The sequence below is a fragment of the Colossoma macropomum genome, unplaced genomic scaffold (genome assembly GCF_904425465.1).
Source record: "Colossoma macropomum unplaced genomic scaffold, Colossoma_macropomum, whole genome shotgun sequence".
NCBI classification, from domain to species: domain Eukaryota; kingdom Metazoa; phylum Chordata; class Actinopteri; order Characiformes; family Serrasalmidae; genus Colossoma; species Colossoma macropomum.
Genome location: NW_023494798.1, coordinates 22,053,319 through 22,071,276, shown reverse-complemented (window position 1 = coordinate 22,071,276; position 17,958 = coordinate 22,053,319). Strand labels below are relative to the sequence as shown.

The 17,958-nt window shown below is 39.1% G+C and overlaps 1 protein-coding gene across 1 annotated transcript in view; it reads right to left on the bottom strand.

Moving 5' to 3' along the window:
• LOC118818234 (kielin cysteine rich BMP regulator) overlaps positions 1-17,958 on the bottom strand; it is a 49,694-nt gene that overhangs the window by 8,571 nt on the left and 23,165 nt on the right. The window contains exons 11-38 of the mRNA XM_036585442.1: positions 17,770-17,949; positions 16,464-16,557; positions 16,265-16,347; positions 15,877-15,970; positions 15,676-15,755; positions 14,344-14,429; positions 14,156-14,246; positions 13,560-13,659; positions 13,349-13,434; positions 11,248-11,341; positions 10,920-11,072; positions 10,156-10,262; positions 9,911-10,004; positions 9,644-9,814; positions 9,016-9,098; positions 8,800-8,893; positions 8,438-8,620; positions 6,661-6,831; positions 6,358-6,534; positions 4,877-4,959; positions 4,702-4,792; positions 4,385-4,467; positions 4,033-4,206; positions 2,931-3,110; positions 1,616-1,880; positions 1,330-1,412; positions 288-381; positions 6-179 (exon numbers count right to left, since the gene is read on the bottom strand). Coding sequence (XP_036441335.1) covers positions 6-179; positions 288-381; positions 1,330-1,412; positions 1,616-1,880; positions 2,931-3,110; positions 4,033-4,206; positions 4,385-4,467; positions 4,702-4,792; positions 4,877-4,959; positions 6,358-6,534; positions 6,661-6,831; positions 8,438-8,620; positions 8,800-8,893; positions 9,016-9,098; positions 9,644-9,814; positions 9,911-10,004; positions 10,156-10,262; positions 10,920-11,072; positions 11,248-11,341; positions 13,349-13,434; positions 13,560-13,659; positions 14,156-14,246; positions 14,344-14,429; positions 15,676-15,755; positions 15,877-15,970; positions 16,265-16,347; positions 16,464-16,557; positions 17,770-17,949 — 3,448 coding nt within the window. The remainder of the gene's footprint in view (positions 1-5; positions 180-287; positions 382-1,329; positions 1,413-1,615; positions 1,881-2,930; positions 3,111-4,032; positions 4,207-4,384; positions 4,468-4,701; positions 4,793-4,876; positions 4,960-6,357; positions 6,535-6,660; positions 6,832-8,437; positions 8,621-8,799; positions 8,894-9,015; positions 9,099-9,643; positions 9,815-9,910; positions 10,005-10,155; positions 10,263-10,919; positions 11,073-11,247; positions 11,342-13,348; positions 13,435-13,559; positions 13,660-14,155; positions 14,247-14,343; positions 14,430-15,675; positions 15,756-15,876; positions 15,971-16,264; positions 16,348-16,463; positions 16,558-17,769; positions 17,950-17,958) is intronic.

Sequence of the window (17,958 nt, the reverse complement as noted above, 5' to 3'; positions counted from 1 at the left end):
CTAACCTGCACAGAGTGGACAGCACTCTCCTGGTACACTGATCTGGTTTTGGCAGGGGGAGAGACACTGGATCTCTGAGCAGGTGGTCACTCCGTCCACACACATGCAGGACATACAGGGTTCATCTGAGGCAAACCATGTACTGCCCTCAGCACGCTCTACACCATCATACATGCAGCCTGAGACACAGGGACAGAGTGTTGGTAATGCAGTTGGATAAAGCAGTATTACAAGTCTTTTACCTGAACAGATGGTTTGCTATTGTATTGGCTTACTGTAGTACATACCTCGACACCGTGGGCAACAGGAGTTTGAGTCAGTGACCTGGTGCATGCAGCTCAGAGGTGCACAGCTAAGACCAGCACAGCTCACCTGAGCAGCCTAATACACACATAAATACATAAATAGTCCGAGTGCTTACTAAATATTATTATAATCAATTATAAACAGTTCTAATATTTAAATTTAGTGCAGTTGAATTACCACCTTCACCTGTGTGTAAAGGCTGTTACATACAAACGGCAAACAGTGACACTGGGTGGGCTACTTTCATTTTGAAGAAGTTAAAGGGTAACACTTTATCTGGAGTGGCCCCTTGTAGATGATTAATAATCTCTTAACAGATTATCAGTAACACATCAACAACATATCAGTGAAGTAGCAGTAGTGAAGCATCTGAATACACTGAAGTAAATATCTTGTAGATATTCTGTTGATACATTACTTACATTAAGTAAATGTATTGTTAATAAGGTATTTCCATTACGCAAAACCTATCCTTACCCAACCTTACACAAAACCTAACCCTAACCCTGGCCCTAATCCTAACCCTAATCTTAACCTCAGACCAAAACCTAATCCTAACCCTCATATGTTTTTGACATGTTACTGAGAGTCTATTGAGGGTTTTATTTAAAAAGGACCATTCAAAATAAGGCATCACCAGTTAAAGAAGCACTGAGAGTTTCACCTCCTCATTCAGGAGCTGAAACTTCATGAGTGCTTTCACACAGCTCAGATGTTCATAGCTATGTCTGAGCTGATTTTGCGATGCTAGCACAAGCCATGACAAAGCTAACTAATCCTTCTGACATTTGTTACAAGTTCTACTTACATATTGCGCTAGTTTGTTTCTGAACATCAAACTGAGGGAGAATGTCATGATTTTGCCTTCCAAAAAACATGTTTGGTGTGCAAAATATCATCAGTAATAGACATCATCCAATTAATTTATTGGCATATGAATAAATTACACATATTGGTCATGCTCGGTGTGAGAAGGCATTATTACTTTACATACTGTAGATGGAGTGTGTTTGTGTGTCTCACCATGCATGTACACTGAGTGCAGGGGTCACTGGGGGAATTCCACCTCTGCCCCTCTTTGTACTCTATGCCATTCTGCACACATGCTGAGGGGTCAAAGGGCACATTAGGGTTTGTTTATATCAATTCTTATTTTAGCACAACATTTAAACTGATGTTTGTCACAAACACAAACTTTTCTTTGTTATTGTAGTGATTATTTTGCCTTATGTTTAATAGATCTCACGCTGTGACAGAGATGCATGTATTAAAACATACACACACACACACGCACACACACAGTGCTTACATCTGCACTGGGGGCAGCATTGTCCTGGTAGGGTAACTGGATTATGGCAGGAGGTCACAGGGCAAGCGACCGGAGTGCATGTCACAGTACCACTCACACACACACAGCGCTGACATGGATCAGACCGTGAGTTGAAAGTCTGCCTGTGTGTGTTCTCAACTCCTTCATACAAGCACGCATCACACACTGGACAACAGTCTGTAGTACGTGCTGGGTGGGAACACTGCTGAGCACAGTGCTTCCTCTGACACGAGACCTTTCCATTCTGCCAAAACACACACACAAATTATAACTAGACATAAACCAATTTACGTTAAGAGAGAACTGTGCAAATGTCAGAGACCAGTCAAACTAGCCGTTATGTACAAGTTATTCATTTTTCAGGAGGTATTTCTGAGAGGACTAGATATAAAATAATTGCTCCTAACAACTGTGCAAGACCTGGTAGACCACCAAAACTGTCACTATCAGATAAACAGAACTTAAATCTTTCATCTTTGAGAGAGAGGAGAAAATCAGGCTCCACTCTTGCTTCAGGTGTGAAAAAATCCACAGGTGCTTCTGTCCATCCTTCCACTGTGAGGAGACAACTCAACACTATGAGTCTGAAGGGATGTGTAACTCACAAGAAGCTGTTACGGAGAAAGAAAATATACAAAAAAAAAAAATTGGCAAACAAAGAAGCTGCTGGTGTTCTCAGAGCAACGGACGGGTATCGTAGGATTTTATCAGTCCTGCTTATCAATACCAACACTTATCGATAGTCTTATTAATACCACTCTCCATAAATTGGTGCAGAAAACAAAGACATAAAAAGATGTGAAAAAATTCAAAATGAAAAGATGTGAAAAGGCTGTGGTCACCTCCCTACAGCTGAAAATATTAACAACCATCAACAATACAAAATTAACTTATTTACCCTTGGTTGTTAGGACAGCTCACACTAAGCCCAAACTTAGGCTACCTAGCAGTTAGCAACTTATGCTATGCTAGATGGCTACCCAATTTTAATTCACTACCCCCCCCCATACGCTGGTTTAGGCTATACAAATATCCTAATTATTCTTTTAATACTGGAAACATTTTTTTGCAGAATCATTAGAAAAACTGAAAGGAAGTCTCTCAAAAAGAATGGGAGTTGTAATAAAGGCAAAGGGTTGACACACTAAACACTGAAAAATGAATAAAAATGAATAAATTGTGCTTAACGGCCATTTTGACTGGAAATTAAATACTTAGTGGTGGTCTCTGAGTTTTACACAAAACTGTATTTACTTCTACAGTTGAATGCAAATGTATTCTTATGTTTACTCACCAGGCATGTGCAGGATAAGCAGCGGTCAGTGGGTGGGGTGAAAGTGGAGCCGCTCTCATATTCCTGTCCGAGATACTCACACACATCTCTACACGCTGGACAGCACTCCCCTGCAGGCCTCACCGGCCTATTGCAGGACACCACAGGACAAGACACTGGTGCACAGGACACACCACCATTCTACGCACACAGAAAACAATTATCAGCACCAACACTTCACTGTAAGACATAGTGATTCGCAATGTAGGTAACCATTCTATGATTTGCCTGTTTTATCCACATTAAATACGTATAAGGCAGAAATACTGGAAATCTAGTCAAAGCCCTATTTGATCGTGATTAATTTTTCAAGAGGTCCTAGGGGTAATTTCATCTTTTACATATGCTACTCTGTATTTCCATCCAGACCGGCCATGTCCTACCTACTGTTTTTCAATAACTCAGCAGTCATCTGATATATTTCCCATCCAGATACAAATCTCAGTGATTTTGGTGAATATTTTCCCAAGTATGTATTCATGCAGGCTAGACCAATTCCATATTGGAGAGACTGAACCTCAAATAGGTTGGTCTTAACTTAAGTGTGTCTACATCTGGCTTTTCATGCAGCCTCGTCAATTCTGCACCGAATCACCCATCTAAAATGTCCTCAAACACTGTGATCCTGTATTTCTCAAACTTCAGAAGAACAAAATATCTCAATACGTACTGTGTATCATGAAAATGTCTTCAAATATTGTATTTTTGCCATATCCCAAATATGAAATTTACTAAATGTCCGTTGCAGTATTTTTGCTAACCAAGAATCTGACATGTTCTTCAGTGGCCCAGCTGTCTTTTGTCAGTCACAGAAAGTTGTGGTTTGTCAGTCAGTCTGCCGCTGCTATAGCATAAAAAACACTTTTGCTAAGATTTTTTGGAACCAGAAAGTTTGCTTGCCACATCCTGCTTGCATGTAGGTTTTAGAATGACCAGAATTTGATCTCCAGTATTTTCATGACAGGCTGATCTTGTTCTTTTGTGCTATTGAGAACAGCAATGCTGCTCTAATCAAATGTAGTACACTCTCCTAAGTGAAGAGGAGGATGAGGCGTGTTTGTACCTGGCAGGAGCAGCGCTGGCAGTGGTCTTGCGGATCAGGAAACCGTTCTCCATTGTCACACCTTCGCCCGTGGAACCTGCAGTCATTACATGCTCCACATCCACACTGGTCCTCTGCAGGGTTGGGACATGTCACTTGTGGGCAGGGCCTGCGTGAACATCTCACTTCACCTTTCTGACACACACACATTTGCACACAGAAATGGAGTAAGCTGTAATTTATATACACACAAGGCAAATCTCATATTAACTGAATACTTTCTCCGTTATTAATTTTAAGACTTATTGTTCAGTAGTTATGAGAGTGAGGAACATGACTATGAGACTGTTTGGGTGAGGGTGTATGTGCTTACAGTACATCTGCACTCCTCACAGTCTGTGTTAGGTGATTGAAAAATCTCTCCATCAGCATAACCCTCACCCTGGAAAAGACAATCTACACACAAAAACAGTTTCAGTGGAGTGTCTACACAGAGTATCGGACAGTTGTGTCTTCCTTTGTGCTTCCAGTGCTTTCTTCCTTCATTTCTGTGTGGGATCTATGTTTATTTACAGTAGCATGTGTGTTAGTCTCTGTTTGTGTGCTGTAAGTCTGTTAACATTTAAAAGTAATTACATAATTGCATAATTAATTAAATAGTAACAGTTGTACACAACATGTGTTCCACACCTTTACAGACAGGGCAACCGCATGGTCCGCTGACAGGATGGGGACATTCAGGAGCAGCACACACTCTTCTTACACAATGAACTGAGCCTGCCTGTTAAACACACACTGCTGTGAACAGTTCGCATACACTGCATTCAGGCAAACATATATTCCCTCACACATACACACAGCTCACCCTGCAAGTGCACTCTGAGCAGTGCTCATTGCGGTCTGGTATTGTCTGTCCATTAAGCAGCATCACGCCATTATAGAAACAACCTTGAAGTAAAAGTAACATCAGATTTATTAAGCACTTCTGTAAATCTCAAAATCACCTGATGTTTCCTAAACAAACTGCTGCACCACCATAGAGATGTCGGTGTATCAGATTTGATGATAATAAATGATTGTAAAATGACACTTGACATCCTCGCTTTAGCATCCTGTGAGGACTGATATATGGTCTGCAGTATGCTGGTGCAGTAGGCATGAGAACAGTTAAACAAAAACAATAATCCATCCAATAATGCAGAAGTAAAACAATAAACAGGTTCACTAAATGTGTAGCAAGACCAGCTGTTTGGAAAATGAAAATGTTACAAAGACTTCTACAGAAACAGACACACCTTCACTTGTGAGCATGGGAAAATAGGAAATGCACAAGTGGGTGATGCCAATTTTTGCTTTAAACCTCTTTTCACAGTAGCCATAAAATGTAATTTCCATCTGTTTTAGGAGTCCCTCAGTTGAACTATGCTTTTTCTCTTCAATAACATTGATGGAATATATTGGAACTAAAATCTATATGATTTGCAAAACCAGAAGCAAACTGGATTTTCATCTTAGTGGGTGAGCAAGTCAACATTTATACAAGGGGTAAAAGTGGGGGGCGTGGCAGTTTTACACAGTGTTTTGATATCTTGTAAGCTTATCTTGGGATTGCTGTCTTTATGAAAAGGTGTGAATTGTTGTCACAGTAGGGTGTCTCACCCCTCCCCTTTCTGTATTGTGTTTAGATGCTGTTTTTGAATGTGGCAGTGTTGCACAATGTTTTGATACCTTGTAAGCTTATCTCGGCATTGCCATCTTTCTGAAAAGGCGTGAACAGCGGTTTTCATAGCCGGGGGTGCTCACCCCTCCCATTTTATCCCTCATTGCTCACTAGCAGTCTAACATTACATTTTACATATAAAGAGCCAATAGTGTCCTAGTTAATCTGATAACAGAATGAGGTGACACTTTATTTTGAGTGGTCCTTTTTAGACGAAACAGACACTCAATGGACTCTCAGTAACATGTCAAAAACATATAAGGGTTAGGATTAGGGCCAGGGTCAGGGTTTGGGTAAGGTTAGGTTTTGCGTAATGGAAGGAACATATTAACAGTACATCTACTTAATGTAAGTAATGTACCAACAGTACATCTACATCTACATCTAATGTTACTTTAATCACTGACCAATAATGGTCAGTTATCAGTCAAAAGAATTTGCCAAAATTTGCACCCATGTTCAAGTCAACTGCCATTCAACTGGTGGAATGGCCGGTAAGGGGGTCTGCAGAAAGAGGTTAAACTCCCCTTCCACAACTTTGATGGCCAAACCTGTATTCTAATCAGTCAACAGATTGCTAAACAGCATAATGTGTCATGCCTACAGTGCAGTGAAGTGTCTCTCACCATCACACACAGGGCAGCAGTGGTCAGATAGAGTCGCTGGGTGAGTGCAGCCGGGGTTATAGCAGGGCTTTTTACTGCAGGTCACATGACCACTTGTGCACACACAGTGATTACAGTGGTCTGCAGGGTTGGGAAACTCCTGACCATTTAAATATTCCACACCAGCGTACCTACAACCTGGACAGACATGCAAACACACACATACCTTTAGGTAGAATAGATATTAGAGATACTTCCTGCAAAGAATTTACAAACGGTACAGCTGAACTCCACTCCAGCAGGACACACACTCAGGAAGCGTACCGTCACAGCTCTGACAGCACTGTCCCTGCACAGGAAATGGACAGTTGATGGCTGGACATCGTCTCCTCTCGCATGTCACGGAGCCCTCACGACACACACAACTTCCACATGGTTCCGATACATCCGCAAACACTGCGCCATTACTATGCTCCACACCATTATACATACAGCCTGAAAAACAACAGACAAACAGCAGACAAATTCAGTCACACTACTGCTGGTTCTAATCTCTTTTATTCTAATAAAAGAAAATGGGTACCACCTTAAAATAACGCTACCCTTGTAAAGCACTATTCATGAATGGTTTAAAATGAACTTATTAATGGTTATTAAATAATTAGGTCATAAAGACTTTAAAATCTTTATTAAGTGGTGACAACAAGGAAATAAAAGGTTTAGCAGTGACCTGTTGTTTGCCTAATAGTGAACTCACATTCATTTAACCTCAGATTTTGATGTTTACTGATCTTAATTTGTCTTCTCCATCAGTCAACATTTAACCTGCCAGCTTCATCACATATTCATCTTTATCAGATACAACTGCTCTCTTTTGCTTTTTTTTATTAATGTGTAAAAACAGCTTATTCATAATTTTTAGTGTTTATTACCTAACTAATAAACATTAAAAAATTAATTTTAAACCATTCATAAACACTTAATAAAGGGCTGTCTTATTCTAAAGTAGTACCAGAAAATATTTTACAGAGTATTAAGAAAGCTTTAAAGTGATAATTAAGCAAGACATCTAAATTTCACCATTTTCCCTTACCCAAAATGTAGTTGATCAGCCAAGACATGCTTGGTCCAAAATCTGAACATCACACTTTTACCTCAAACTGTATCTAGATGTTAAGATATTTGAAATAAGCTTATGTGGTTTCTGACATTGTTACAGTTATCTAACTAAATGTGCAAAATACTGCAGTAGCCGCCAACTTACGGCAAGAATTCTGTCTGTATTTTTATCCAGTTTTATACATAATAATATGTCATTGTCAGAAACCATAAAAAAGGTAGGCCACCTGAGATTATTTAACAACTTTATATTGTCTGAGGTAAGTGTGTGATGATTTAGACATTCAGTAACACTAACTGGTGTACATAAGATTCCATTACTTGTTAGCTACATTACCCTCATTGCTCCATACAAAACTAAAGAAGCAGATTTCAGACTCCAGTTATGTTGACTGGTTACTTTAGGGGTGAGGGAAAATCATATAAAGCTTAAAGAAGCTTTACAGAACATGTTAGGACATAAACGAACAAGGAGAGTAACATGGTAACTGGCAGTCTGATATCACTTCTTATATTAATAATTGTTGTTATGTATGCAATAATAACTTGTACAGTGTAGACTGAAAGACTATAAGCTAAACAGTAGAAAGTATTTCAAGATGTTTTATTCAATATTTCACTATTTTTTGAACACCAAAAAGAATACTGTAACTATTTATAATTTTTGATAAGTTATCTGTCTTGGAATTTCACCACTACCTTTTTTTTTAAATATGACATGTATTATAATTCTTATATCTTATCTACAGCTCTGTTCTTTGTTTTCAGTACATCTAAAATTTCTTCATTTTTAAAGCTTTATACAAACAAGCTGAAAACTACTGCAGAACAGTGGCATCATATAGGAATCATGTTATACATGTAGCTGCCATAGCTGCCATAAAATAGCTGCCATAAAATTGATTTGATATTATTGAAAACAGTGATTCCAAACTTTGAAACAGCAGTGCCATTTTAGGAAATTCTTGATGAGCTACCATACCATCACACGTGCGACAGCACTCCTCAAAGATGGGGTGGGAACAGACGGCGAGGGGGCAGGGCTTGCGGTGACAACTCACTGTCCCATCCATGCAGGAGCATGACCGACAGCTGTCAGTGGGATGGAGGAAGTGCTGCATGTGTCTGTAAGTAGGTCCCTCATAAGTACAATCAGCAGGGGGCGCTGTAATACACAAAAATATGAAATCTTTCATGGTTCAATATGAGATCCTTCTTACAAATTATAAATTAAAAATTCAAATACTCATTTATTAACAATCATCAATTTTAAGGAAAAAAAAAGAAAGAAAGAAAGATGAAAGAAAAGGAGAAGAAAAGGAATAGGTTTTAATGGTTTTTGACCTGGACACTGAGGACAGCACTGTCCTTGTATCAAAATGGGATCACCGCACTGTAGAGGAGCACATCTCTTCTTCAAACACTGCACATTACCGTTCTACAGAGATTAAAAAGGAAACACAAGCAACAGTTTAAAAGACACAGACCAAGTAATACAATCTTTCTTCAGCAGAAAGCATTTTTAGCCCAGAACCCATGAGAATTCTCTGTGTTACTTACAGTGCAGCTGCATTCCCTGCACTTGTCTGTTGGGTGAGGAAAGTTCATACCATTTGCATATTCCTTACCTGCATAACTACAACCTGGAAGGAACAGACAGTGTTAACTCCTGTGAATTTATGTATGTACATGTTAGGGCCCTGACACACCAAGCTGACTGTCGGTCATCTGATGACCATGTTTAGCGTCGGTGGCTGAACGTTACCTCTAGTTTATGCGGTGTATCCTGTACCACTGGCTCTAGTCGGCTCCTATCGGCACTGTTTTGTCTGATTGCATGTTGTATCGGCGTCAGCGGTTGGCTGTTAGAGACATCTGAGAATCAGCGCACAAGGTGATAAGTGAAAAACGATAAAGCAAACGAACGGCACTCTTAAGAGGGCACTCACAAAGAGTAGCCTGAATTTTCAACGGCAAGCCAAATAGCATGTCCAAATCGGTATCAGTACTCGATATTTGCAGATACTTGAGAATCATGTATCAGTATAGGTACTGGAAGGGGAATTTGGTATGTGTGGAGGCCTATCATCAGTCACCCTTAGTAATGCCTCAGGCACTAGTTTCTCCTTGTCACCTTGGTGTGTCTGGGCCCTTAGGGTGTGTTTGTGTGTGTGTATCTCTGTGGTACCATTGCAGTTGTTCTGGCAGCACGTTCCTGAGACAGGATAATTGCAGCTCGGTCTGGGACACTGCTGATGGCAGTCCACATGCCCCCCCGTACACACACAGTTTTCACACGGATTCTCTGGGCTAGGAAACGTCTCTCCATTAACGTACACACGGTTCTCAAAATCACAGTCTGGAAGCAGAGAGTAGAAGAATGAAGAAAAGCCTTTAAATACATGAGCAAGACAAAGAGTGGACTAGATGATCATGCACTAGGGTGCGTGTTTACCTGGACACTGGGGACAGCATTGTCCAGGTGGGGTGTGAGGGTTGGAGCAGGAGACTGATGGACACTGAGCTACAGCACACTGTACCGAGCCATCCTACATACACATACACATACACACACTCTAAAATACCCTCATATGTGTGCAAAGATGATTGTGATGATTGAGAGACCAAGTTAAACACATGCAAAAAGCAAGGATTTTATGTGTTGATTATGTGAAGCTTAAATTCTATAACTGAATGTACCTGACAGGTGCACCGCCGACAGGTATCATCTGGGTCAGAGAATGATTGACCATTTTCATAAATGCGCTGGTGGTAGTAACAGTGATAACAAGAGGCGCAGCACTCCCCTGAAATAAACAGATGTTAATATATAACATATATTAAATAATTAGCTTAATAAAAATTAATAAAAAGCTACTTGCAGCTTTTATCAATTAAATTAAAAGAATAACTAATAACCATAATAAATCCTTCAGTTTCCCAGCTTCCATAAATGACATACGAGAAAAATCAAACATAATTTCCAAGAGATATGATTGGGCACTGGTCCGGTTTTGAATACAGATAGCCTGGCTTGAAAGATCATATCCTGGACGTGCATGTCAGCATTACATAACAGGCACCAAGCTGAATAAAAACACACTGCACAGCCATATCTATTAGCAGATTTTGTCAAAGTGAATCTATAACCATAATGCATTTTCCCTTCCATACAATGATGTATTTCTGAGTGAAGCATGGTATCAGAGAGGGTCTCCAAGCTAGGCAAGACTTTTTGCTCAGGTATGGGAGTGGATTGAGAGGGAGAAGACGCTTTAGAGGATTACAAAACATTCTGGGAAAACAAGAATTGTGTCTTTAAAATGATATGATATGATCATATGATAATATGACCAAGTTACAGTACATTCCCTGATAAATCTACTCCAGCTCTAATATGGCTCTAGACTCATTCTACTCTCTCTCTGTGTCTCGGTCTTTCCTTCTCAGTACCTCTCTCTTACCAGGTTCTGTGTTGGGGTGGAGGCAAGGTGTAGAAGGACACACTTTGGCTTGACACATCACTGCCCCACGCACACAAGAGCAGGTGCTGCAGGGAGAACCGTCAGCGTCCCAGACAGAGCCCTCCTCATACTCTACATCATTCAACACACATGCTACACACACACACCCACACACACACATACAAACACACAGATTCATTCATGCCCAGGGATGTAAATTAAAGACAATAAGCAGTTACAACATGACAAAATATACTACATCCATGTGGTAGATGTGTTTCTGTTTGGTGTAGGGAGAGTTAAATGTTAGTGTGTATTTATGTGTTACCTTTGCAGGAAGGGCAGCAGGCATGAGGGTCCCTAATGGGGTTTGCGCATTGCACAGAGGGGCATCTCTCCTGATGACATCTTACACTACCTTGCTTTACCACACACACACACACACATATTAGAGATGGACAGTCAAATTATTTTTTGATTCTGTTTTGTTTAAAGGTGCATTAGTCATTTTATTTCTGTTATTACTAGTACAAATAACCTGGCAAATATGTAGAACATGAAAAAAAATCCTTTAGCAATGGAATCAGCACAAATGTTTTATGGGTGTGAGAAATCCAATTTGGAAAACTGAAGGCAGGAGTAGAGGTCTTTACACTGACCACTTGATAGTCATTTTATAAGACACTCCTACACCACATAACTCCAGCCCCATTTACAACTTGGAGAACCTGGCTGAGTAATGCTTTGGATTAACCTAGTAACTAGTCAACTGTATCAAACTCCAGCGCAGGTAACAAAGCTAACTACACAAGGCTAAATTTGGCTTCTTGTGCAAACGTTTCTGCTCCACCTTAAATGCTGCTGTGACATTTCAGCTCAATACCAAGAAAAACAGGACACTCTTAACTGTTCTCAAGCAGCAAAAGACAAAAGAGTTTGATGCTCCCTCTGGCCAAATCCACTGCTACACAAAGAAGTATTTGGAGAGTACTTAGATAGCATGACTAGAAACGATGAAATGTAATGCGATATGGGTATTGTAGCGCTCTCTTGAGCCTTACATCTTATAGTTAGGCTCCTTGAAAAATAAAAACAGCACCCTGAGATAAATTAGCTGATAGCCACGGTATTAACATCCCGTAAAATTGTTGTTTTAGCTGTGAAAAGGACAGCCCTCAGTTTGCTCTACTGAGATTTGGCTATGGAATTCTGATCTCTAAACAGACTATGTCATTGCTAGAAAGTGAAGTCATGACAATGCTTGGTAATGCTGGCAAACTCTAAAAGAATTTGATGCTGGGTTTTTTGATTATGGGTGGGAAACACGTGTTTTTTGGCCAAAAACACCAGCATATCTGCTTTTTTCTGGCTTGAAGCTTGAATGCTGAATGTAATGTACCAGATTCCCAGTTAGCTGTTGTGGTTGCAATGTCATGTAACCCACGCAGCACATGGGTTGCTTCTTATATGTCTTTGAAGACATTCCAGCAGTGGTGCAAATTATGTCTGACATGTCTGAGGAGAGACCAATATCAGGAAGCATGCACCAACATACAACACTGTAAATGTATCAGGTTAAAAAAATTGTGTCACACAGTTACAGTTATCATATTACCACAATGTCTAATGCTGTATATGTAAACAATAAAACATAAAAATAAACCATTTTTTTACAGAACAATATGGTCATGTATTTTTGATACATATTCAACACATTATTATTTCTTATTACAATGGCTATTTTTTCATTTCATTGTGTCACTGAAATTCTTAGTATGATATGAATGATGCCATAAATATTTTTGCAAAATTCCTCAATACTGATAAATATGATTATAATTACACAGAAATAAGAAATACTATTAATAACTGTTATGGCATAAGTCAACAAATATTTATAGTACAGTAAATACGTGCTGAAAACAACTGTGCTTCTTTTTTTGTCATTACTGTCTACAACTAAAGGAAACAATCTATTTTGGGTTTAATTAGAATTCTAAAATGTATGGGGATAATTACAAATATCCAGCAGCTCTTTTACAATTCTATTCTGAACAAAGTGATGTGTCTATTAACTGAATATTGGTAACAGGCTTTTGCTAAGACTCTCCATATATGGCCATTTTTAGCACAAGTAGACAATAATCATGTGATGTTAATACAAATAAAAGGAAATAAAGTGAGCTAGCTGCTTGGCTAAGCACTGATTCACACTGCCAGAGTTCTTATAGTCAAATTTCAGCACAATATAACTAGTGTAGGCGATTATATATTAACAGTCATTTAAAGAAACATGTTATCGGTAGATAAAGCTATGTACTTTTTTCGATAAACATCCCAGACCTGGCACCTTTGCATTCCAGGCTTGATTTCCAGTGAATTTGTATGTATTGTATATACTGTATGTATTATACATTTATATGCCTTACTTCACAGGTACACTTTAGACAGGGTCTGTCTCCTAGTGGGCTGAACTCCTCCCCATCAGCATACACTCTTCTCTCATATTCACACACTGCACACACACAGTAAGAGCACAGATCAGAGTTTCCTAGCACTTCTGGGGTTTCATACTGCTCTGTGGAATTATGAACAAACTATTATAGACAAAAGGGTAAGAACTATGTGTAGGTTACTCACAGTCACATGTGGGGCAGCACTTGCCATGTTGTCTTGCTGGGTGTGTGCAGTGCAGAGGGGGGCATGATGAGACTGCGTTTTCACACACCACCTCACCAGCCTGGTTACACATAAACATATTATTACTGTCGGAACAAAAACTCTCCAAAAAAGCAACTTCACATGAGAAAGACAAATGGTTCTTAACTTTTAATTTAAGTTGATCTTAGGACGGTTATTTTAAGCCTTTTTGGGCCTTTTTTATTGGTCCGCTCATCATAAAATTTTGAAACATTGTAAACAGCAGCTGGAATTTTAATATTATGAAAAAAAGACAAAAATGGAGGTAAAAACTTCTGTTCTGACAGCAATGATATTCAAACACATGCACACATACAGATATACAAACATCCAAAAGGGGAGCATGGAAAAATAACGTGGTAACAAGGTCACTAGGTCAGTCTCTAGGTCCGTCACAATTATTACATAACTGCCTGATCACAATTAGCCAGCAACTACTTTTGCCACATCATGCTTATACTTGAATTGTTAATGACAATCATTTTTATAGTTAAGTTAATCTTTCATGATCGTTCCATGTAAAAAGACATACTTACTAAACATTGGCAGTTCAAGCAGGGGTTCCGTTCAGGGGTGAAGCTTTGTCCATGAAAATATTGTTCAGACTCGTAATTACACTGTTCACACCTGCACACACATACACACACATAAATAAATGTCAGTGGGTGTGAAAGAGCTGTCTTAGATTCTCATCACTGTTGCAGAAGAATACAGTGTCAATTACCGTGGGCAACAGTCTCCTGCTCTTCTGACAGGATGAGAACAAGTCGTGGCAGGGCAACGGTGGGGCTCACACTGAACGTTTCCATTCTGAGACATGCACACACACATATAAGAGCATATCTGATATGAAGGTGAAATGCCTTTTTTTAATCAACTGTAGCTGCGTTCAGTTCCTTGTACACAAGCAATACACTGTTACTATACTATACACTACATCATTACTCATTTTGGTTACTGTATATACAACAATAACCTCCACGGTATGGATTTAAATATTAATTTTTGCTAAAAATTGTTTCTTTTAATATTTAAAAAAATCTGTTAAAAAGAAAGTATAAATATAAATGAAATATATAATTTACTGGAATTATATGTTTACATTTTTATGTCAAGCTATCTTTTTTCCAGCTGTGTTCATCATTCTAAACCTAACATTATATTTATTTACAGTTTCTTAGTGTCCTATTTCTTATTAAAAACCAGTTACAAGGGATTACTGTATTACAGTCATTCTGTATACATCTGCAACCAAATTGTTTATATATTATTGAAAACATTAATTCCAAACCTTTGAATGGCAGTGTATGCAGTTTAACCCTACCCCAAACCAAGGTGTAATCTTACATATTGTTGCTGTCAGAAAAAAACCTTATATCTCCAAAATGATAACTTCACAGGAGAACGTAAAAATACATCAACCTTTAATGAAAGAAATGTACCAAGATTTTAAGTAATTTTCATCATTCATCCTCCATAATAAATGTTCATACAATATAAAGGGCAGCACTTTCAAATTATTTAAAAATAGTAATAATAAAGTGACTGAAGATTGGAGATACAAGGTTTAGTTTTGACAGCCACAACATAATGATATCCATAAATGGATCTAACACACATACATACATACAGTCATATGCAAAACTTTTCTAAGTGAAAAGAAGTACATATTCTCCACAGAAAACATACTTCTGCACACTTAATGCACAATTACTGTTCACTGTTTACTTAATTTAACACACTGGAAAAAACAAAAAAACATATAATAAGGCCTGTGTAAAAGTTATTACACATCTTATATATACATAAAACATATATTTATTCATAATTTTATATTTTATTATTTATATATGGAAATTTGCAGAAAAAATGTTCCCTGTAGAGGGAAGCATTAGCTTATTTTCATCTAAAAAAAAAACAATCATCAAAACATGCAACTTGAATTCACACACAGATACAATGAACGTCTGAACTGTAAATCCTCTATGAAGAGTAATTAGTCATTTTGAAGTGACAGGGTTCTGTGTTCACTCCTGAGCACTGTGTGTTAACTCACCACACACACACACTGCTCACATCCATCTCTACTGGGAACTCTCTCCCCATTTACAAAATTTACTCCATTAACACCACAACCTATAAAAGAACACACACATGTATACATGACAAGTGCAACAGTGCTGTTAACATCTATTGAAATGTAAGAATCCAATCAGCTTTTCAGCTCTTGGTCTTTGATTGGTGGAAACTCACTGACCGTCACAGACAGGACAGCAGGCTCCTGGGAGAGGAGAGGGAGGGTTCCTACATGGAGGGTTACACTCCTCTCTGTCACACTGAACATGCCCCTCCTATAAGAGAGAGACAGAGAGAGAGAGACAGCGGGTTGAGTTTTTTCCCTGCTTACCCAGGGTGATCGACTGGTGTCTGAAGTTAGCTTCTTTACTACTGCACTGGAGTTATAAGCAATCAAAATCACATTGGCTCTGTGTCACTATATATATATATATATATATATAATTTCAGGTCGTTTCTTGTGGTCCATGCTTCATAAACAATTATAAACAATGTAAAGGACAAAAGGCTTTTTCAAATAATAAAAAAAAATGAACATAGTGGACAAGACAGCTCTGCTGTAAACTCACTAAGCATGTACAGACACTACAGGAGTCATCTGGGTGGTGCCAGCGAGAGTTGTGCTGGTGGCGATTACCCTGATGGATGCAACCTTCATGTAACAGAAACATTACGTTAGCTCAAGCAGAAAGAAAACCACATCTGTAAAATTGCGTTATGTTAAATACAGAAACATACAAGCAAAAACACACACACACACAAACTTACTTCGACACCTGGGACAACATTCTCCCCCAACAGTTTCAAGTAAAGTGCAGTCAAGCGCAGTGCAAGCCGCTGTGCTGCACGCCACATTCCCCTCCTACACATACATGCAGACACAGAGAATTTCAAACACTAGACAGGGGTAGATGGGGCAGTGCAGAGAAAGCTTTACTCTCTGTGTCTTTGTTTTTGTTCAGTCAGCTTGGCAATAAAACAAGGTTCAGTGTTCTAGAATTGAAAACAATTTTGTGTTTGCATGTGCGTTTTGTGTGGGGGGTGGAGGGGTCAAACAGTTCATTGCTTTTTTCTTTTCTATTCTAGGACAACTCATTAGAGACACTGCCCTCTCTGCATGACTGATCCACTCTCTCTTGCCCACTCCCACGCATACACACACACAAATGTGGGCCTTTTCAGTGATGAAAAATTACAGTCATTAGTACTATACATACAACTGCTACTGTGAGTGCCTCAAGGCTCCATCACAGGTTCTCTTTCTTTTTGTTGAAGTGCTGTGTGTGAAAACCTTTTCACCAGCCCAATACCACCACATATAGCTCAGGCCCTGAGAAGCAGTCTCTAGTTATTACCCTGCCAAAGTTAATCACTAGAGGTGAATCTGAGGCCTTCACTTCAAACTGCATGGTTTTCGAAGTTGTACTTTCCAATTCTGGCCAGCATCTGTTCATGGAGTACCCCTGCCCTGCAAATTCTTGTGTTTCTAATACAGCCCAACATCAAGAGGGGCTTTTCATGCCTTTAATGCTGAGCCCCACCCAAAAAAACAGCTATTTTTGCTTTTTAATCTACATTTATCTGTCAATAATGGGACTGTTGTTGTGTGTTATAGTCACATTTATTTTTATATGTAAAGAACATGATCTAACAAAAATTGATTTTTTTGTGTCATAAAATACTTTTTAGAACAAAAATAGGACCATACTTTACACTTCAGCCGGCTTGGATTTATTCTGATTAAACCAATCCAATTAATCTGATTAATCCAAATTCCATTCTGAATGTGCTCGTGTGCTTGTTCAGAAACTTGCTCACATTACATCCAATGATAAAGGCAGCATGGTGTTTCTTTTCCACAGTGTTGGAAATCCGATTGCACACTGAAAGCTCCAATATTACTTCATAAAGCATTTAACTATTCTGAACGTGGGCATCATAACTACTCTGGGGGCCACTGGATGGGGTGTGGGAAAACAGGCAGGGATACTCCACAACCCAGACTGAGAAACACTGTTCAGCAGGACAGACAAAACATTCACACAGCCTGACAATAAAAAAATTGCAGTCTTACACTGCAGACGCAGTGTTTGCAAGGGTCGTGTCTGTCAGTGAAGGAGACTCCTTCCATAATGATCTCCCCTTGATATTCACACCGAGAGCAGTCCTTGCAACAAGAGCCAAACGGAGGCCTCACTCCATCATGACATGACACAGGACACTGCTGTTTGTCAACGCACGATACATCGCCATTCTGGTGAGA